The 22668-nt window shown below is 40.6% G+C and overlaps 2 protein-coding genes across 4 annotated transcripts in view; one reads left to right on the forward strand and one right to left on the reverse strand.

Moving 5' to 3' along the window:
- Positions 1 to 335: 335 nt before the first annotated feature.
- LOC134189548 (G2/M phase-specific E3 ubiquitin-protein ligase-like) lies at positions 336 to 13022 on the forward strand. 3 transcript variants are annotated; one of them, XM_062657855.1, is made up of 5 exons: positions 336 to 455; positions 5906 to 6077; positions 6138 to 6244; positions 6303 to 6416; positions 12094 to 13022. In XM_062657855.1, the coding sequence occupies exons 2-5, from the start codon at positions 5988 to 5990 to the stop codon at positions 12758 to 12760; spliced, it is 978 nt and encodes a 325-aa protein (XP_062513839.1). In that variant the 5' UTR covers positions 336 to 455; positions 5906 to 5987; the 3' UTR covers positions 12761 to 13022. The 3 variants fall into 3 exon arrangements, with proteins under 3 accessions (XP_062513839.1, XP_062513840.1, XP_062513838.1); XM_062657856.1 differs by lacking the exon at positions 336 to 455 and adding an exon at positions 4282 to 4428; XM_062657854.1 differs by lacking the exon at positions 336 to 455 and having other exon boundaries at positions 5422 to 6077.
- Positions 13023 to 13307: 285 nt separating this feature from the next.
- LOC134189846 (WD repeat-containing protein 49-like) overlaps positions 13308 to 22668 on the reverse strand; it is a 19911-nt gene continuing 10550 nt past the window's right edge. Inside the window, exons 7-17 of the mRNA XM_062658241.1 lie at positions 21581 to 21661; positions 21437 to 21521; positions 20946 to 21038; positions 20737 to 20792; positions 20594 to 20669; positions 19696 to 19761; positions 19600 to 19639; positions 19443 to 19531; positions 15359 to 15570; positions 13763 to 13830; positions 13308 to 13703 (exon numbers count right to left, since the gene is read on the reverse strand). Of these exons, the coding sequence (XP_062514225.1) occupies positions 13496 to 13703; positions 13763 to 13830; positions 15359 to 15570; positions 19443 to 19531; positions 19600 to 19639; positions 19696 to 19761; positions 20594 to 20669; positions 20737 to 20792; positions 20946 to 21038; positions 21437 to 21521; positions 21581 to 21661 (1074 nt within the window). The 3' untranslated portion in view covers positions 13308 to 13495. The remainder of the gene's footprint in view (positions 13704 to 13762; positions 13831 to 15358; positions 15571 to 19442; positions 19532 to 19599; positions 19640 to 19695; positions 19762 to 20593; positions 20670 to 20736; positions 20793 to 20945; positions 21039 to 21436; positions 21522 to 21580; positions 21662 to 22668) is intronic.

Genomic DNA, 22668 nt, shown 5'->3' on the forward strand with positions numbered 1-22668 from the left:
GTCTTTGATATGTAAAATGATGTCTAACGTTAGATGAGGTTGATTCCACCCCGAGCCGCGCTTGCATGCAGTCAGGGTGTGATCATGCTAGTATGTGTGCGCTCATGCTAGTACGTGTGCGCTATACGCGGCACAAACTCAGCTCTTGGTTTTTGCGCTTCAGCAGGACACCTTGTCCGCTTCTCAATCGTTTCGCAGTTTCTCTTCCATCTCCTGGTCCCGTACCTTCTCCATTGGACCCCTCTTCAGGCTCCAACGTGACAAAGTGCATGGGTCGGAGTCCGGGTCTTTAACCCTCCCTGCCTATCAGCATGAAACCAAATTGCAGTTTGGTGAATGCGCCAAGACTCGGGCTCCGCCCTCGCCCATCAGCCAGATGCTTGTGACGGCAGGTCTGAGCACTGTCATTGTGATGGATACCGAGTGGCGACCAACTAGTTGAAAGCTTTGTGAAGGTAAGGAGTCAAAGTGTTATCTTTTGGTTTCCTTTGTAAGAAGGGCTTAGATGATTTAATAAACAGATGTTGGTTTGTAACGGTTCCGAGATCATCGCAAAGGTCCAAAATACAGCGGAGATATTACAGATTTTCAAAGTTTACACTAATGGTGAATAGGCAGTAAGCCTCTTTGCAAAGTGGCGAGACGGGTTACTGAGACGCCAGTTGCCGTAAAATACAAATTTTACCTAGAATGCGTAGCACAGCACCAAATATGAGGACATGAATTGCTAGAAACAGCAGTCCCGGTAATCAAAACATCTTGATTTGTGAATGTTTTCTTTCCGGGTATGTGATCAGGATGTGCTTGGTGAAGGGCGGGTAGTTGTGTCAATAGTTCTGGCACAGGGACTGTAGGTGAGAGTGTGGGAATCCACAAACACGCTTGCTGCATACTGAAATTGAAACGTCTGTGTTAATAGTTGTCATTGTCAAACTTGTTGAAACCATAGCAGTGACTGTTGTTTCTTTGAAAATTCCAGTCGTTTTGGAAAGATTCTAAGCAGTTTCTAGATTTGACTAACAGCAACTAGAGTGCATCTGTTTATTTTTTGTACGTTTACTCTGTTCTTTCATCTACAAACCTTGACTCCCATTGTTCAGGCAGCCTCGTCAGTTTTTTAAACAAGTGTTTGGTTCTGTACAGCGACCAAGTCTGGAAGCCCGGAAGTGGGAACGTGTTGTGATGGTAATCAGTTGGTGCATGTAGATTTTAGCTCGCTTTCAAGTTGTTCACTGTGAAGGGGGAACGCATTTACTTGGGGTGTGTAGAAAAGGAAAGCCCAACCACCTGTTCAAATTATTGGTAAAGTACAGTTCAACGCAGCAATTCTCTATTTGCATATCTTTCTTTAGCTACAGTACAAGTTCAGTGTTATGGCGTTTTCACACTAGGGTTAGCAACCTTGGTTGGCAAACTTAATTATAGATAACTACCATTATAAGCACTAACCAGACTAGCAAGCACGGTTAGCGCAAGGTTAGCAACATTGGCATGCAATTAGGGTGTATTATGTACATTACATTCAATGGACAAACAGACCGTGTTCTTGTTACTCTTTCGTCGTCAGCAGTATGCAGCCATAGCTCGACGGCATCAACAAATCATTGCGTTACAGAGCAACGAAAAGCGGCTACGACTACTGGTGTTGATGCTGGTGTTTTGCAGGAAGTTTCTGCAAATATTTGCAGTAGTTTGTCAGCTCCTGCTTAGAAAAACCAAACAAGCACGCTGAGGATGAACAGAGTGGATGAAGCTCTGCAGCTGCAGGTGGTGGGATCAAGCACGTCTGGTTTGGAATGACAGGGAGTGGAAGAAAAACTTCAGAATGACAAAAACAACGTTCTTGTGTTTGTGTGCCGATCTCCGTCCGGTTATCGCAAAGAACAACACAAAGCTTAGAAAGGCACTCTCTGTGGAAGAGTTGCCATTTTTTACACTGTGGAGGCTGTCTAGTAACAACGAATACCGAACTATTGCACTTCTGTTTGGTGTTGGCATATCAACTGCATGCTCAATCACAAACGATGTTTGCCGAGTGATAGTTTGTCTACTAGGGCCCAGGTACATACGATTGCCAACAGGTCGTAGGCTAAGAGATGTGGTAAGAGGTTTCAGAGATATTTGCGGATTGCCTAGAATTGGAGGGGCAGTAGCTGGAACTCTTATTCCCATCGTAGCACCATATGTCCATCCACAAGACTATTACAACAGGAAGAGTTTTTAGTCTGTTGTTCTAGGCCCTGTAGACTGTGACCTCTCGTTCACCAACATTTTTGTTGGATGGCCTGGTCACGTACATGATGCCAGGATATTTGCTAACAGCTGGTTGTATAGGCAAGGGCAAACACAAGGATCACCTTTTTCTGGCAGTGGAACAGTAAACATACACGGCAATCAGGTTCCAATTTATTCTGTTGTTCTAGGCCCTGTAGACTGACCTGTTGTTCACCAACATTTTAGTTGGATGGCCTGGTCGCGTACATGATGCCAGGATATTTGCTAACAGCTGGTTGTGCAGGCAAGGGCAAACACAAGGATCACCTTTTTCTGGCAGTGGAACAGTAAACATACACGGCAATCAGATTCCAATTTTGATTGTTGCAGATGCTGCATTCCCATTACTATCATGGCTAATGAAGCCTTTTCCACACAGCGGCAATCTGACTAGACAGGAAGCAGTATTCAATGCCAGGTTGTCCAGGGGAGGAATCTTGGTAGAGCAAGCATTTGGGCTGCTTAAAGGTCAATGGAGATCCTCCTCTGACAACAAGGAACTCACTTGAACAACCTTTGCTCTGTAGTAGCTGCATGCTGTGTTCTGCACAATTATTGTATTGCCCATGATGATCATGCAGATGACAACTGGCTAGTACATGATGGTAATGATGGTGGCAGACATTCAGCAGCCGCAGCAGCTCTACCAGCAGATGCAGAAGGTGCAGGAATTGCATTCAGAAGAGCTCTAGTCAGGCTGTGTTGAGTTATGAACCTTAAGCCCTGTCCACACTAGACCAGGAATGGCCAAGTCACTGTCCCGAGTGCAAGAAGCAGGTATCACGTAAAGTATCCCTTAGCATATTTAATTAACAATTGGCAAACCTACTATGAGAAAGAATATCAGACTTTGTCATGGCTTTGTTGCAATCTTGATTCCAATTCAAGTGATTGTGTTGGTTTTCTTTGGTGCGATCTATGTCGCAGGTATAAAGCAGTATTGTTGGTATTGTTGGATCTAAGAATTTCAACATGCATGGCTAGTCGGATTTGTTAACCAGACAACAAGCAACGTTGTCGATCATGCAATGAGTGAACAGCATAGTGTAGCTGTTAACAAATGGCGTACTGACAATGCTCAGGCATCTCAGGAGTCTATATCTGCCTATGCACCAGTCGCTAAGAGCCTACTTTACATTGAGAAATCAGAGCACACACGCTTATTGAAGAAGTTTGATCTCTGCTATATTTTAGCTAAGGAAATGATGGCATTTAAGGAGTATCCTGTGCTAGCTAAACTTCAAAAGAGACACGGGGTACATATTGACAATTTCTATATGAACAAAGCCAGAGTACAAGAGTTTACTCACTACATTGCAGAGAGCCAATGCTTGCAATTACAACGCAAGTTAAAGGATGCCAAGTTTTACAGTGCAGGATGGGTCAACAGATGCAAGAAACATTGATGAGGAGCTTGCAATGGTGCAATACTGTGCACTTGATCACGATACTCAAGTAGTTAGATAAGTCTCACGTTTTCTATCAGTTGAAGTACCTTTGACCGTAAATGCTGATGGACTCATTCAATGTCTTCAGAGAAGTTTGGAGAAGCTAGGTGTGGTCGACGTTTGCGATGCTGAAAATATTCTTGCTGCTGATGCGGTAGTTGTTGGAGTATGTACCGATGGAGCATCAGCGAACATATCAGAAATCAAGGGCATGAAAGGCAAAATGCAATGCAAGTTGCCCTGGCTATTGTGGCAGTGGTGCTATGGGCACAGACTTGAACTGGCTTGTCTTGCACTCTGCAGCAAGGTGATCAAGGACACCATGGAATCGTTGCTTTGATTATATTACTTATACCACATGTCTTCAAAAAATTATGTGAGCTTGAAGGCATCATTTGCAGACCTTAGGGAAGCATACAGCTTCCCCATTGGCAGAAATGTGCTTTTGCACTGCTCAGGAACACGTTGGATTGTTCATAAGCATAATGCTCTGCAACGATTCATTGTCAGATATGGAGTGTATGTTTGTCCACACTAACAAGTGACAGACAGACAAAGGCAGCGGATAAAGCACGACTCAAGGATTATCTTTTCAAGATGAAGAACTACAAAATGCTAGTTGGCGCAACTATGTATGTAGACTTGCTACAGCCAGTACGTCTCTTAAGCCTCAGTCTCCAAGATGATAAAGTCAACATTGTACATGGTAAGTAACTGTGAAGAAAAGGTGAAAACTGATTTAGTATGCCTTGATAATAAAATGAAGGAGCGACTATGTTGGTGTGACACCAAACTTTTTTGTCATATCATTGCCTTTTTAGACATCCAAACATAGCAAAGAAAACCTAACGTTCAAACTTCTGAGCAAGATAGTGAAGACGAGAATGTTGATGATACTGCAGAGGTTAGAGAAGCTGTAAAAGTGCTTGCTGTTCGTTTTGCCAAGCCACTAGTAAGCAAAGAGGTTAGTCTTGCTCTTCATGACGAGGTTGAAGAGGTAGTCCGTTATGCTAGAAAATATCTGAACATCAGCAAGGTGAGCTATGAGTCTGTGTGGTACATACTTCACTTCACACCTTCGTAAGTGGCCAAATGTTCTCCAATTGTGCCAGCTAGTATTTAGTCTCCCCTTTACTACCACACATGTTGAAAGGATGTTTATGTCACTAAAACTGATCAAGACATACCTGCGCCCAGCATGAGCAACACCACCTTGTCTGACCTTATGGAAGTATACCATGAAGGACCATCACTTGAAGACTTTCACGCTGACGGTGCTATTCAGCTGTGGTGGAAAGGATGCGAGACCAACCGCCGTCCTAATCAAGGTTTTAGAAAGCAATACACAGCAAGGAAAACTGAAGAGTTGGCCCAAGACGATAGCACTAGCAGCTTTAGTTTAGATGACTGGGACATGTGGCATAATCTTCTAAGCCCGTCTACAAATAGTTTTCCAGAAGGGTCTGACTGATTACATTTTACACATGGTTGTGGTAGGTTTATCTGTTAATGTACTGCTATTGTCTCACACAATTATAGTGCACTTTCAAGTTTGCCTTTTGAGGTTCCATAATTTTTTCTAGACTTTATTGTAACGCAATTGATATATGCTTGCCTTGCAGGTATGTTGTCTCAAAGTTGTTCTAGTTATTGTTATGTTTTGTATATATGTCGAATAATAACAATAGAATGTTGTTTGTGGGCTCTGAATTTGATAACGCGGGCATGGTCTAAAATGGGCTTGGCTTTTGCGGGCCTGCTTGTCCGGACAAGAATTTCTTTATATTCCGCTCTGAAAAACTATAGTAACTGTTCTTCAGTGGTGAGGCTATGTTAGAACTTGAATTGTTTTACGTGGAACTGTAGGTAATCGGTTCACCTGGGTAACAGACTTGGACTTATTACACTTTAGCTGGGAAGAACATGTTACATGATAGTTGTACACTTTCATCTAGTTTCATATGTCACCCACTTTCTGAGGTAGCATGGCAGTCATAGAGACTTGGAGCTGTTTTCAAATATGGACAATACCTGACGTTCCTACTCTGAAATGGGCAAGGCCATGTTCTTGTAATGGTGGCCATTACGGACTGTCTCTTACTGTAGTTAAATAGGCATATTTAATATGGTACTAGCTTGACTTGAATTATAAATTGTCACAGCAATATAATAATGCTTTTTAGGAGTTTTTGCTGCAAGCACAGACCAAAGCCGTTACTAGCAAACGTACAAAGACCATTAGTTAATACAACTTGCCCTATTTGTATGGAAGAAACAGACACATCTCTTGTTAGCCATAATGTTCTACTAAGCCCATGCTGTGGCAAAGGGTATTTTCATCGACTTTGTATTCAAGTATGGTGCAGTAATGCTCTATCTGTTGGAAATATTTGAGCTATTGAGTGTGGTGTTTAGCAACAGGCTTATGCAGCAGGCTACCACCATCTTCGATGTTCTCTTTGCAACAATTCAGACAAGTTTGTGAAGGAAATGTTACGTCATGGGATAAATGTGCCTAATCAGTAGGTCTTTGTATGTGTTTTATGGTACTATGCAATGTAATTATTGGTTGCTTGCCAGAGATGCCATATGGGAAATAGAAGGATTGTTTGATGATTTGTATGAACGATATGCTCGTTGTGATGTTGAAAACTGTTGTTGTGTTATGGGACGAAATCATCAGGAAAGTCAAGGGTAAGTGGCCTTGATTTCTTATTGTTTTGTCTAGCGATAATGTATAGTTTGAAGTTGTGTAACTGTGATTGTGTGTGTGCACATCTGCGCATGTGTGCAAGGTTCTGGCCAAGATTTTGTGCCAACCGTCACTAATTTTAATAACAAACACGGCCATAATGACTTTAGTGACCAAGCCCATAATTGCTTTTGATGGAGGCTCATAAACATTATACAGCAATCAAATCTGACATTTACAATACACTACTTATTACAATTTCTATAACCACATCAAAGCAAACCAGTATGTCTATGCTTTTATGTTAATATCTACTAATGATTACTAGGTCATATCTATAGCAAATAGGTAACCTTCTTTTCTTTTTTAAGTGGCATACTCACAATGCCTCACAAAAATTAGGAGGACCCATGAGATCTAGAGAAATTCTTAGTTTTACAAGTGCAGGAACATATATCTTTATTAGCTGTGATTTCCTAAAAGCACGCTCACAAGCAGCTGTTGTGAAGGGATGGATGGCTAAAGCTCAATTTACTATTTTCAGTAGGTCGATCAAGTTTTAGCATAGTGAAGTAAGCAAGCTAACTTACAGTTTGGATATTCACACTTGACCAAAGGGAATACTCACCTATTTACAATACCAACACATGTCGATCTTGAGGTGCTTTGTACATAAATTGTACATAAATGTAAAGTAGTTTATATTTGTGCAATGCAGTTCGTGGACCAAGTCCCAAAAGGACGAAGTTGCATTTCATCCACATGAAGACACCCTTTCTTTTTAAAAAGTGATAGAGCGCTTCATTCGTCCCTTTGCGAATGTTGTCTGTTCAGTTGCATTTGCCTATTTTTAGTTTGACAGCGAGTATGGTCTAGACTCCAAGGTTAGATTGTACTTTGTAGCATTTAGAGACGTGCCACTGACTTGAAAAGGAATTATATGACTATTTTGGACAGCATCTACCATGGTATTTTAAACATAGCCTATAATTGAAATACAAATGACTGCGCTAATAGTCTTTGCACTAACGTGTGTTAGCGGCAATGCCATTCCCCCTTGCTTTGTCAACTATTACTTTGTTAATGGTCATAATCGTTATTGTTAAATGAATTTGACAATTCAATCCTTAATATTGCTTAGCTAAAGCATTTCAGTCAGGCTAGAGCCAGTGTCTTTGCCATATTGCACAGTCAACACAGGAAAGCCACCTAATGTACATCTTTTGCAATACAGTCGACCCTCACTAATCCGAACGTCGCTAATTCAAATCCTTGCTAACCCAAATTACCTTTGGTACCCTGCCTTGTGTACCCAGATCTGATTGGGCAGCCTGATTTGGGTTGTGGTAATCTAGTTTTCAGTAAACTCACGTATCTGACTATTGTAAATCTTGACTGTCACATTATTTAGAAGTACATGTAGTTGTTGCAGCTGTGTCCTTCCACAAACATGACATGTGTAGAGATACGTTAATGCGTCAGAGGTCTGGGTGCCCAAGGTAAGGTCTGGACCTCCAAGGCTACGCGTCTCTACAGCTCTGTGTTTTGGCATTTTTGGTAATCCTAACAACTTTGCTAAATCCAGACAGGGCTTTGCACGGGGCTGTTCGGATTAGCGAGGTTTGACTGTACCTTCTAAACAGTACTGTAGCAGAGACCTGAGAAGATGACCTGCTTTGTAGACACAGAGAGTGGTAGTCTACTCGACTTGGAAAAGCCATGAAAATAGTAACTATCTAAGCAGCCGTCCGGTTTTTCAAAATTTTAAAAACCAAAACTTTTATTGTACTCCTTATACATGTACCCCTACTCGAAACAAAGCCATCTTTGTTTGCATTTTTCAATTAGTATGATGTGATTATACAAGAATATTCAATACATGCTTGTAAGTTTATGTATGCGAAGGGTACGGAGCAGAAACTGCAAGGGGTATGAGCAGAAACTATAATGGGTGTGAGCAGAAACTGAGAGGTGCACCTCTAAAATAGAAAAGTACATGTACCAATACCAGTACAGTATTTGTCAATTTTTTCAAAATATATTAAAGTTGCCCGCTTGAATTCACGTGAGATATTACTGCACGCTATGAACACTACAAAATCTGAAGAATCGACTGTCGTCATCAAAGTCGAAGGACACAGATGTTTAGATATAGTTGCTTTCATTGGTTTAGATACATGTAGTCTTGTCATGTTTGGCTACTGTGGCTTACTGCTAATAAAGTCCGATGATGTTTCGTGCATTTGTACAGAATATCCCACGTGCTTGGAACACTCTCTTTCAAAGTATCGTCCATCTACTGGCTGCAATACCACAAGCGCATTTTAGTGTAAACTCTTAAATTCTGCTAAAAATCATTTATTTAGGCAGGTGTGGTTGGACTAAGAGTAGCTTCAGAATCCTTGTTAGATGCTCAGAGAGGATGCAGATTGTATTCTTCTCGCATACGCTGACAATGTGGCTACGCGAGGCTAGCAAATTCCTTCCCGTTTTGCAAGTTTTGCATAAGATAACATGGTATTTATACATTAAAAATGCAATCTTGAGTTGAGTTTAGATAAGAAATGTTAGGTATTTAGTTGCCAAACGTTTAAAATACAACGGACCATCAATGTGGTGTAAAATATAATATTCAATTACAGCTAAACGGACACTTTGCAATGGGAGACAAGTGCTGTACTTGGACATGTCTATCATGTGATAATAAGAAAGTTGTATGTGTCTTTATGAGGGTGAATAGGGACCTGTTTTCTGAAACATGTTTTGGACCTTGGCCCACTGACTATATAAAGGAGGTGTTTCTTTTCATGCGGACACTGCCACCTGTTACTGTGCCAATTACATCCTTGACATTCCTATGTAAATTGCCACTTACAGATACATAGCCGCTGGTCCAGTTCACTAGACCACTTTTCAATATTAGTACCTCCACCAATGGACCATTCCTAGCAACTTCCGGAATAGGGCATAGCTGATTAAATAGGTTTGAGTTAATCACTCTGAGACAGCATAATATGAAGTGCCTGCAGACCCGCAGATCAGAACACTGCAGCTTGTAGACCTGTTCATTCTGGTTTTAGAATAGCAAATAGTAAGTGGAACCAGATGATGTTACTTCTGTCACCTCCCTCTAATGCCTCGATCAACACTCTATGAACTTTTTTCTACGAGATCCTTTTGGGAGTCTAAGAATTAACCCTGTGCTACATCGTACTGTGCACAGGCCCAACACATAGTTTTATACCTGGCCGCATTTTCACTAGGATGTCGATGACACTCAAGACGTTGCATTCTGTCACTACGCTACTATGTTAACACGAAAAAATTATCTTTTGTGTCTGTCTGCGCATGCGCGTCTGTGCGTTCACCAGACCACTGCCAAACTGCCGGCTACGGCCCTGACTTAGGCAGCAAAAACACTCCACCTCACTACTCCTCATTTAGACAATGACAGTTGGAATTTCACCAACTGTCTGGCAATACTGCCAACCATCAAAATAATGGTAAAGATGGACCTGGCTAGAACCTTGGTGTGTGCATGTTTGTGTGTATGTGTGTGTGTGTGTGTGTGTGTGTTTGTTTGTTTGTTTCTGTGGTGTCTATATAGCTCAATTGGTTAGAGACTGCATTTGAAGAATGGAAACATCCAGGACCTTTGGGTCGTATGTTCAAGTACAAGATGGGCACAGGCGTAATTTCCTTAGGCAAGGAACTCACACGCAATTGCCTCTCTCAACTCAGGATTATAAATGAGAACCTGGTCATTGAATGGGGTTGACAAGACTGCTTGCTTGGCAGTAACATCCTGCAGCAGATGGGTATGTGTGGGCCTTGGTGTTCAGTCCTAGAGCTGCGCCATAGCCAGTGCCCCTGGATGACTCTTGGCCAAGCTCCAGGTGGATTGTAGCACTGGCCCTAAGGCTGGTTTACAATATGACGCTGAGGATACTCGCGACGCTCATGAAGACGCTAATGAGAATGCCAGAGAAGATGCCGAGTAGGTGTCAAAATGCTGATGCTGACGCTGTACCATTTACAATACAATTTGATGAGCATCAGTGACAAGCCATTATGCATACCATGAATACAAAATTCTGTGATTTGGTTTTTTATTCTTCTCTGACAAACTTGTCGCAAAGACGTTACCACAATTTTAGCAGTCTGCTGCTGGAAGCCCTGTTTCTTTCGATACCTTTTCGAAGCGTTTTCTTGTGCTTTGCATCTGTGTGCTCCTGTGACTTGATCTGTTACAAGCAGCCATATCTAGACTTACTTTTGATGAGTTTCTCTTCCATTGATTATTTGTGGATGTTACTCCCGGATTTGATATCTGATTTGTCGATAAATAGTACGTGCTTCCAGTAACCGCTGGAGCACTTCTGGTTTGGACACTGGAGTTGAACTTGAATTCAACTTGAGCATTGGTGACACTGACGATGCTCATGACGCGACGTGCGAATGTTTTACAATATGATACCCGCCTGAGCGTCCTTGCCAGCATTCTTGCTAGCGTCCTTGCAAACGTTGTGAGCATCGTCAGCTTCATATTCTAAACCAGCCTTAAGCCTCCATGTAGCACATGGAGGCCCTGTCTGTCTCTAGCTAGAGGCAGGGGGAGCTATCTCTGCAACTGACCTTAAGGTCGACATCGAACGATGTGAAGGGCCTACCGTATTTCTGCGAATGGGGCACTATTTTTCTTAGTTCTGAAACATGGGGCATTATGCATGGGGCACAATTCGAGCATGAGTTATTATTATTTCACAAGCACAGAGACTGTTGCATTGTTTGTTTGCATACCATCACACTACACAAACAAACTATCTAAAGTCCATTCCTGAATAGGAGAATACATGGGAATGGCGGTTAATAGGTGAGCAATTGAAGAGCAGAGATGGGCGTCGTTAATACTGCTAGTGGAAGAAACAGTTCCAGTATAGAAACGTTTTGCTATGAACTTACGTTCAAAGGTTCAGCCAATGCTTCAACAGCTGTTTACAGCTGTTACTTATCAATCCATAGTTCAAAGTACGTCCGTGTCAGCTTTCAAGTAGTGGGCGTTATAGCAGTGACTCTGAAGTTATGTGACACCTGGTGTAAATGAAGAGTAAGGCAGGGCTAAGCCTGTGTCATACAGGAAGTTACTAATTGTGTCATAATAAAGAACCAACCACAGCATTCATTAACTGATCTGGAACCTCCTCCTTGTGAGCTTTCCAATGATGTTGGAATCAACTTGCTAGGACGTCCACTTCAGGAGATATGGGTTTTCCCCACATATTCTCCTATTTGGGAATGGACTTTAATCTAATCTTACACTTACCCCCTCGCTACTTTCGCTTCCACTTGAGTCATATTCCTGGTCTGTTGCATGCACTGAATCTTCATTGTCACTCAGTGGTTCTATCTAGGTGTTCATTTCATCTCAACCGTACACATTGATAGATGTGCATGCATATAACTGGGTTGAATATTACCCCAGTCGGGCACTAATCGAGCATGGGGCATAATTATTTCCTATAAGATCACCATGGGGCATTATATGAGCATGGCACACTGTTCGTTAACATTTGTTCATTTTTGTGTGCGGCCTATATGGTGGTTACACAGCAAGTGCTACTGGACAAATTTGGTTGTTTACTTGAAAGTATTATTTTGGAAAATTAGTTTGTTTTGTAGGCCATGGAGAATAATTCGTTGCAATGTGTGTGGCCAAGCTGGTAGACATTTTTATTGTCTTGAAGATAAAAGTAACCATCAGCAATGGGAATGTGAGGTTTGCAGTGGCATGAAAAGCACTGAAACTGATGTAGCAACATCAAGACTTGAATGGCGATCATCAGAATCAAATCAAAGTGACCCTTTGATAGATAAATTATTACCAAATTTAGGTCAGACATCAATAATTGACTTGTCATCACCAGAACCAGATCGGGGAAAGCCATTGTCAGGAACAATGGAAATCTATAATGAGGATAACAAGAATCAGTCAAGGGTGCCTTCTTTGGAAAGTTGTAAAACAGGATACTCAAGCCCTGGAGATCAAACAAGCTTTAAAGACTCGGGTGATCAAACAAGGCAAAGATCTTTTTGGCTGTCATTTTCTGTAGTGGAGCGCCAGCAAGAGTATCTTTTGTCTCCTTATGAAAATAAAGATGAGACAACAACATTGACAGATTTGGGTTTGGATGATTCCGTTTCCTTTGTCAGAGCCATTTCAGCAACACCAACAGCGAATCCAAGAAAAAGTAAACCTTGTCAACGATTGGACGTACATGATGTGGACTCAGAGCTATCTGACACTGACTTAGAACCACCTGTTTATCGTTTTACATTTGAGCAGTGACATAGCTAGCGCAAGACCTATAGTTAGTCTTCTTTTTACTGTTTATGGACAATGGTTCTTTTTCGTTTGTCAAACTGACATCGACATCATGGTGAAAATGTGTTCCTTTGTGTCAGGTCAAATGATCAAATGGTCTGCAAATAACAATTGACTAATAGTTATTGTTAACTTATTCATTTATCGTCTTTGGGAACAGATTTTTGCCACATCATTATGTGCAGAGGTTGTCTGTAACAGGATGTTCACGAATGTGGTGCACCTTACCACATAGCCCTATGTTTCAATTGTTTAATGCAGTTGACCTTCATTACCTTGGCAATATTATACATGCAATGTACGTCAGTATTTTGGTCATAGCAAATTTTACTTAAAGTTTTAATATTTGTTTGTTATTTTAAAATAATTAATCATAGAAGCTCATCATGCATTATTAATGAAGCAAACAGCTCTCAAATCATGTTTGCTAGTACAAGAGAAAATGGCTGCCCTTCACTATAAATTCATACAGTATCACTCTGTACTCTGACGCGATATTCAGTATATAATATACATGTACATTATGTATAATTGATTGAGTGCCCGATTACATTTGAGTGCTCTGTCTAGTTTAAACAATAGATTATAATGACCAATCTGTACAATAAACGTTACATTCAACACTACAAAGCCAACCATTCATCAAAGTCACTGAGAGCTGCTTGTCTGGAGTTCTTGAATAGTAAATGCTTATTATTTTCATTGCTCATCAAATTTGCCCTGCCTGGTTGCAGTAGCAGGAGCATTTGGCTGTTCTGGTAGCTCCACTGATTCCACGTTATAGTATGGTAGTGATCGATAATAATTTGGCAATCCTCCACGATTTTGTGGCTTTGGTTTGTGTACCTCGTGTCGAAGGCGTTTGCCATGACCAGCTGAGTCAGTTGAATGAACTGAATAAGGACGGCTGGCACAACAAACACTAGCTGAAACTTACACAACTGGGTCATCTGTTAGGTAACTTACTGAGACAGATGGGACCTTTGTGAAGTAAGTGGTGGAAACATTGTTGATGACTGAACATATGATATGATCTACACAGAAAGAGTGGCAGGTTAACTTATTGCAATCAATCGACTGTACAAAGACTGGGCATTACTGTGGTGGTGTGTGCTGAACAGTTACATTATGGGGTGACCAAACCAGAAGCTTTATTTGACTTGACGTCCAACAAAGTTGCAGTCTTTTATCAGATTGCTACTCAAACATTACCCGAATGGTCCGTATTGAAGTATAGTACTAATAAACACTAATGCTAGCACCTGGATTGTATTCCAACACTCCTGAGCTATAAAGCAGTCTTGTATTGGTGATAAGATTACAATTTAATAGCCAAATAATTGTCACGCAAACATGAGGAATTATAATGTCAGTACTGTAATTACCCAATCTACTTGGTAGATGCAGAAATTTATGGGTGTCCATAACACAACATAACCACAAGCTGCTAGTAGGTTACCATCTATAAGCTTGTCACACAGTGTAACTTTTCTGTTTGTTGATTTTCTAGCACATGTGCATGGTATAATCACTGTTCACACATCAATATCGACGGCTAGAAAAAGATAGCAAGTGCTTCAGTGCTTTTTCTGATGGTCAATGATGTTATTATGCAAAAGTGCACTGTACTGCCTCTACCAGAAGTCCTTCTGTACCATCATGTAGCTACGTAAGCAGACCAGTCCATGCATGCTGTCACTAGTCTCGCGTAACCAGACCCTCTCCACCATCATACTTCCGGGGAGCATATCCCGCCGATGATGGCGGAGAGGGTCTGGCTACGCGAGACTATGCTGTCACATCTGTTAGACAATGGGCTGCCTCAGAAGCCTGCTATGCAAGATTCCCATTTTTAAACAAACAGTAGCTGGTATTTATTATGGTATCTCTGTACTTGGTATAGACTAAAATTGATGCTTTGGAACTTAGATTCTAGACTCCAATGGGTTAGTGGTGAATAAAGGAAATTTTTATTCCGGAGTAATCATTTTTTGTCTAGAATATGTCTATTTCGTTGCACCTTCTCACTGCAACATGTTTGCGACCTTGTGTCTCTGAAAATTTTGATCTAAATGTGAAATCTATCAACAGAGGTATTTTATGCAAGAGAGGGTAATTGTAGCTGTCTCTCGTGCTCCACTGCAGCTTAAGAATTAGACGGGCTCAAACACCTAAGACAAACTTCAAGTTACAATTTCAAGTCCATTGCTGATAACGAAACACTACAGGCAAGAAGTCTATTGTGATGCATGTATCTGTATCAGTTTGGTGTGACAACAGACACTAAAGTTATGCTGAATCTCGTGACATATGTGTGCCAAATGACCAATGTGTGAGGACTGATAGAGAGGAGAACTACAAAGGTAAAAAACACTTGGCATTGTTGTAAGTGGCTTGGACAAAACATCCTGCCTTTTATGTCGTAAAGTCCATAGTTTAACTACACAGAAAGGGTTTAGCTAGTACAGGGTATATGCACAGTCTGAAATGAGACTTTTTAATAAGGCCACAAATATGCTGGTATTGGAGACACTAAATGAAAATCACGACGTTGAGACATACCTCTTCCTGCTCATCTGCTTCCATATCCTCTCCATTTTGCTCATTATCATATACATTATCTTCTATGTCAACTGTCACAATATCTGGTGGTGATGTATCAATCTGCTGTCCTTGCATCTCAATGGGGTCTCTCAGAACATCTGAAGGAACCATGGGATGCTCAAACGTAGAAGAGTCATGAGTGTTCCATTGTTGAGTTTGTCCAAAGGTTCCTGCGGGAGTCAAACACAGCATACATTACATTACTCACTAACATGACTGGTATACATCAAATTAGTAAAATTAAAATGAAAGATTATAGCACTCATGCACCCACATGGACATACGCATGCATGCTACTACTACTACTACTACTACTACTACTACTACAACTTGCCTCTGAAAGGGTGCATCAAATTGGCTATCCGTTTTACCAGTTGAAGAACATGGTTTTCATTTGAGCAAAGGAGATTTTCGTGATGCTTTATGCATGCGCTATGGTTGGATGTTACCAAATCTACCTTCAAAATGTGTCTGTGGATCTGCTTTCAACGTTGACCATGCAATGGTATGTTCTAAAGGTGGCTTTCCGATGCTAAGGCACAATGAAATTAGGGATATAACTGCCGATCTTTTGACTGAAGTGTGTCATGATGTAGCGATAGAACCGATGTTACAACCTCTGACTGGAGAAAAGTTTCAGAAGAAAACAGCAAACATGTCTGACGAGGCTAGACTTGATCTATCAGCGAGAGGAGTCTGGACGAAAGGAAACCGTGCATTTTTTGATGTAAGGGTATTTTACCCAAACGCGCGCTCCAATAGTCAAGGCTCTTTGAGATCAGCATTCAACATCCATAAATGTGGAAAAAAACGTGAATATGCACATCGAGTACTGGAAGTGGAACATGCCAGCTTCACTCCGTTGGTTTTTTCCTCTACCGGTGGAATGGGCTCTGAAACTTCCACCTTTTACAAACATCTTGCCAGTTTAATTGCCAACAAAACTGAAAAGAAATATAGTTCAGTGATGGAACTTCTGAGATGTCGGATCAGCTTTTCTCTAATAAGATCTTCTGTTTTGTGCATTCGCGGAAGTAGATCAGCCAAGCACAGGCCTCTAAAATGTCATGACATGGATTTAATCAACAGTGAGGCTTGCCTCACTAAGTAGATTGTGACGTTGACTTAAGTGGGTTTGTTTAATTGAATGGATTGATATAGTGTTGTGTTGAGTGTCGTTGTAGTGGCTTTTGTAGTATGGGCATGACCGGTGGATGCTTTTGCTGAGTAATATACTACTACTACTACTACTACTACTACTACTACTACTACTACTACTACTACTACTACTACAACAACAACAACAACAACAACAGCTGCATATTAGGTTCATAAAATAACGAAAGCCTAGGACTTTCTTTTGGGTCAGATATAAGGCGAGCAGCACTTATATATAATACATGCTAGTTGAGTGGGTAAGAACCATGGTGAACAGGTGAGTAAGTTCTGGACGTAATCAATTGGGCCCGTGGAACGGAAATTTTTTATATAAACGGGACTTCGTTAAAGTCATGAGACTTTGGCGAGTAGCGTACACCAACTTCTGTTTTACAGACTATGTTTGTGGGGACTGGCTGTGTCTGTCACACTACATGGTTGTGCCACGCCTTCTTTGTGTGGCCCAATCATGGGGAGTATTTCCTTTATGTCGTATGTGGCAACCAGAGACAATGGACGAACAGCCATGCAATCAGATGCGCAAACGTTCATGAAAAGTTTCTTACCAAGACAGTGTGATTCATGTTTGTGATTACCAAGTCTTGTCGGAAATAACACAACTTCCCTGTTTCCAACTGCTAGCTCAAAATCAATCGCTTTCTTGGTTTACGACATTTATACGGGATTCTAACATTTTGTAACCATGAGCAATTTTGATGTTCTGTGTGTGAAATCTCGTTACTATGTACTTGGACGACTACAGACTATTTACGGACATTGCGATCACGTGAAACAACAGTCGCTATGTACGATTTTAGATAGATTTTACAAGTAGTGCGTCTAGAAAGAAAATAGCATCTAACTTTGTAATTTTTTGCAACAATTCTATGGTTTTTTCAAAAGGCTCATAGCTGTGAAAGCGACGGTGTAAAACACAGCTTCAATTACTAATTACTATTTCAGCAATGAGCAATAAGAAACAGGACATTGTAAAAGTGACAAAACTTGGCGAGTAGCATACACAAATGTATAGGGATGAACTGACTTCTGGTTTGTGATTATGTGGCTGTCTGACTATATAGGTCTGTCACGCTCAGGATTGTGACACTCTTACTTTGGTCCAATCACGGAGTGGTATTTGTGATTGACTACACATGGCAACCAGAGATAATGGAAGAACTACCAATCAGATCTGCAAAAAATTCATGAAAGAGTTTCTTACAAGAACAGTGTAATCCATGTTTGCGATTGCCAGGTCTTGCCGGAAATAAACAACAGATGTTACTTGTCTGCAACTATTAACGTGAAATCAATTGTTTTCTTGGCTTACAACATCTGCGTGTATATCATATGGCAACCTACCATTACATAACCAAGAGCGATATTTATGTCTTGTATGTGATAACTCTCGTTACTATTTCGGACTTTGCTGTCACATGAGAGTCAGTCACTTGTAAGATTTTAGATAGATTTTATAAGCACATAAAAGAAACTAGCGGCTACATTCGTATTCTTTCCAAAATCCTATTGTGGCTTTTAGAAGGCTCATAGCTGGGGAAGTAAGAGTGCAAACACAGCTTCAATTTACTAGTAATTAAATAGTGTTTACGCCTTCATTTCCACAGTCATGAGCCTTCTGAAAGTCATGATATAAATATTGTCTACACCACAAATGCATTTTCCTCCTATAGCATGCTACTTGTAAAATATATCTAAAATCGCACAAAACAACTGTCATTTAACGTGACCACAAAGTCCAGACTTAAAATAGTCTGTAATCGTCAAAGCAATGACAGTTATCACATTTGGGATACAGATGTCGCTTGCTACTGGTTACACAAGTTTTTAGGTTTCCGTATAAATATCATAAGCCAGGAAAGCAATTAATTAGTAGCAGCTGCAAACATGTAAGTTCAGTTGTCTATTTCCAACAAGAACCGGCAATTGCAAACATGAATTCTGGTAAGAAACCTTTCATGAACGTTTGTCTGTGGTTGCCATGTATGACTAATCGCAAATTCTGCTTGGTGATTGGACTGCATTGAGGGCATGTCCAGACTTGTCAACCTGTGGTAAACGAAACAAGGGATTTCATCTGCAGACATGCGGGAGACTGTTTAATTAAGGCAATGTCCGTTTTATAAATATCAACTAAATTAAAGATCTTCCACGTGAACAGAAGGGGAGATTGCCAGGTGCAAGCTGAACGGGAACACGGGTGCAGCACACGTGATTTCTAAGGCTCTGCGTGATATTACTAGTTTCGCACCCCATCACCCTTGCACTCACTAAAGTGTACGGGGATACTGGATTGGTAACTATAGTAACAACCATAATTTCTAATTTCTGTGCCTTGGCTTGAAGGCAATGCAATACCAGAATACTGAGGCCGACAAACATGTGGGAGATATGGAGTCAAATGCGGGAAGAAGGCCCTAAATGTGGGAGTCTCTCGTGCGAGTCCCTCGTGCGATGCGGAAAAGTTGACACCTCTGCATGACACATCCCTGAGCATGACAAACATAGTCAACCACACATCCACACATCCACAACATTGTCAGTCAAGCCCTATACATTTTAAGTACGCTACTCGCTAAGTCATGTAACTTATACAGTACCATTTCTTATAGCTCATTGCTGAAATAATTGTTAGTTTGTAGTAAATTACTGATTTCTAAATAATGTCCAACAGCTGTACCTATCACCATGCTAGCAGTTATCCTGAAATGTCAATTTGAAATACTCATTTAAAAAGCAAGACTTTACGCTATAACTGAAGAGCAGCATAGTTTAGTGGTCTCCTGGCAAATTACTAGACCACTGGGCAGACCTCACTCTTTCATACATGAAGCATGGCCATTTAATAAGACACAGAGTCACCTACCGATAAAATGCCCATCCACAGTCCATAAACGAACACAACAATCAACACAAGATGTAAGAAGTAATTCTTGCTGCTCAACAAATTCAATGCTGCATGAAAGACATCATCATATGTAGTCTGTTCCATTAATCAAGTATTGTTTAAGCATAAAGCTGACCTAGTAATGCAATCCGCATGAGCTTGCCATGTTGTAGCCACTGTAATTTTCAAAGAAATTAGACGAAGAAATAAAACAAGTTATAAATTATGCTACTTCGTGGAGGTGTTGAGCTTGGCTTGAGTAAACAATAATTTCTGATGTCCCACACAGAACAAAACCCTAACACAACAAAGCATCTTAACAGTATCAAACTTCAATATACTGTGCTGAGTACACATACAAAGTATTGATACTACAAGTAACAACCATCCTTGTATGTAGCCTTCCTTCACATACATGTACAGTTAATGGCTACCCCACTCACAAGCAAAGCAGACCATCAAAAATACAAAGGCAGTTAGCAACAGTTTAGTGCATACAGTAAGTAAGAGATGCACACATGTCCATTTGGTTTGAACCACATTTCCTGAGTATCTTGATCTACTGTATAACATAATCTCCTGCCTTACAATAGCATGTTGCTGTCCTGTTGTCACATTTCTGCTACAGCCTGGCTATGAAGGTATGCTGTAAAAAGAAGTAATATGATGCCATTCAGCGTACTTTTGTTTTTAGACATTGTGGATGGAGACTTTTAATTAATTCTTGACTTAATTAGTCTACTGACTTGTAGCTCATCTGCTGCTGTCAATAGTAAAAATCTTAATCACAACTCAAAAACAAACCAAACAGTAATTACTGAAATCCAACAATCCACTCTATAGACTTATATGAATACATACACAGCTGCAGACAGCAAAACTGTTGTACACATGCACACACACACACACACACACACACACACACACACATACACACACCACAAACACATACACACACCACAAACACATACACACCACAAACACATCCACACCACACACACACACACACACACACACACACACACACACACACGCACACACACACACACACACACACACACACACACCATAATGTATAAGAGATAAATGCCAAATCTGCAATATTTAAAATTTTCAAAATATTCACTTACCACCATAATCTGCAGTAAAAAGAAATGCGTTGCTAGCAGTTGTGGCCATAGTACTGACACCACCTTCTCTTTGTGACTGTCATAACACATAGCACAATAGAGCTCTACATAACAGGTCCCATATTGTTTGTTGTTGATCTTACAGCACTGAATGAACCCATAAGTTTAGAATGGTAGATTTGCCAGAAATGAACACAGCCTGAATGGCAAAAGCACAGTCATCATTTCACAGCAAGGTGTGAACATAAACAGACTTAGCACTTACTAGTGCAAAACTGCACCATATGACTAAGCATGCAATCACCATGTCAAATGCATATCATCTCTGACCCTCATTCCCTACATGCACTACCTTTAGGTCCATTTGATATCAATGAAGCTGAACTCCTCGTGCGCAATCGTGTCTCCAAAAAGACTAAACATGATACAGCAGCATCTCCTTCCACTATTAATCAAGTACAGTTTGAGTAGCAACACAAGTCCACTCTAATTAATCGTGCATACACCATAATAACTACGAAGATAAGCAAGCACAAGCATACAGATTAAGCAAACCATAAACTACATGCTTTCCACCAGGGGCATAGCGTGGCATGGACTAGATCTGGCTATAGCCCCATCATTTGTAGGCGTGGTCACAAAAAATTTGGACTGTAAATACGTGTGGGGACCAAAGTACACACATGGACCCTTTTTCCAGTCTGGATCTGCCACTGATTCTACCGTATCAGTCATCAGAAGCCAATAAAAAGTGGGCGTGTCCAGAAAAGTGGGCGTGCCCCATAGTCTCAAAGTTTTGCCCCCCATTTCGAGAGGTCACGCTACACCCCTGTTTCCACTAACAAGGATCATATGATGTCACTTGTGATGGTTTAGGTGGAAGAAGTCTTGAAAAAACACTACCAGAAACCAAGTTCCATATGATGATCTAGTTGAGAAATCAATCTCATCATTGTTTAAGCAACAAATATATATAAAAAATTCCACCTCTCCATCAAAACAAGCGGTTGCAATAAAGTGAGGAGGACAATAAATAACATCGAGGATGTCTTCTTGATGACCACGTTGCTAGTAATACAGACAAATCATTTACTGCTACAAATTGGTTTGACAAACGCATACTACTTAGTGTACTACTCAGTACTTCCAACTCTCAACACGTTCTTAATTTTTAATTAAGTTAATCAAAACAACTTAGTTGCAGTCAAAGCAACTATGTGTTGCTGTAACCTGATAAACTACATCACAACTATGTCAACAGACAAAAGCACTTCATACTACTACACTACAGTGTACGTACAAGTTTGTCAACCAAGACAGCGGTCTTACACTGTGGATTAAAGAAGCAACCTCTAAAAAGTGCATAGCAGGGCAGTCAGGTCTGATCGCACTCCTAAGTTTATAAAGACTAAGTATGCAGGGCGTTGCAAGATGGGCCTCAAAGTTGCTTATTCTGTAGTACTCAAAGTCAATCTGCCAATTTCAAGAGTTTTCTACAAACCACCCGGGTGCTCTTACAAAAAATGGGATGGTGCCCTGGGCGCTGTTTCAGAAATTCCCCGCATATATATCATGCGTGTATGAATGTATGTAAAGAATACAAAATATTTATGTAGTAAATAAAAACAAAGTAGGGAGGGCTGTGTACTCGAAACTAGTGCTTGAAGAAATAGGGTTTGAAAATTGCGCAGACAAGTACTCATACTTTACATCTGAAACCAATCTCCCACAATTAAATCCTTATTTCACTCCTATTCAGTCAGCCACCTTAATTAAAGCAAACATGAATGAAGTAGGGATTTAATTGTGGGAGATTCGTTTCAGATGTAAAGTATGAGTACTTGTCTGGGAAAGTTTTGACCCCTATTTCTTCAAACACTAGCTTAGTACGTAGCCATCCCTACTATGTTTTTTATTTATCACATAAATATTTTTATATTCTTGTTCCTGTCATTATTAGAGAGACGTTGTTACAACTAATAGTATATTTGAGAATTGCTTAGACTGCTACATGAATGTTACTACTCTAATACTATATACAGAAGTAACATTTCATACCAGGCAATGCTAACATT

Source organism: Corticium candelabrum, chromosome 14 (genome assembly GCF_963422355.1).
Source record: "Corticium candelabrum chromosome 14, ooCorCand1.1, whole genome shotgun sequence".
In the NCBI taxonomy this organism is placed as follows: Eukaryota; Metazoa; Porifera; class Homoscleromorpha; order Homosclerophorida; family Plakinidae; genus Corticium; species Corticium candelabrum.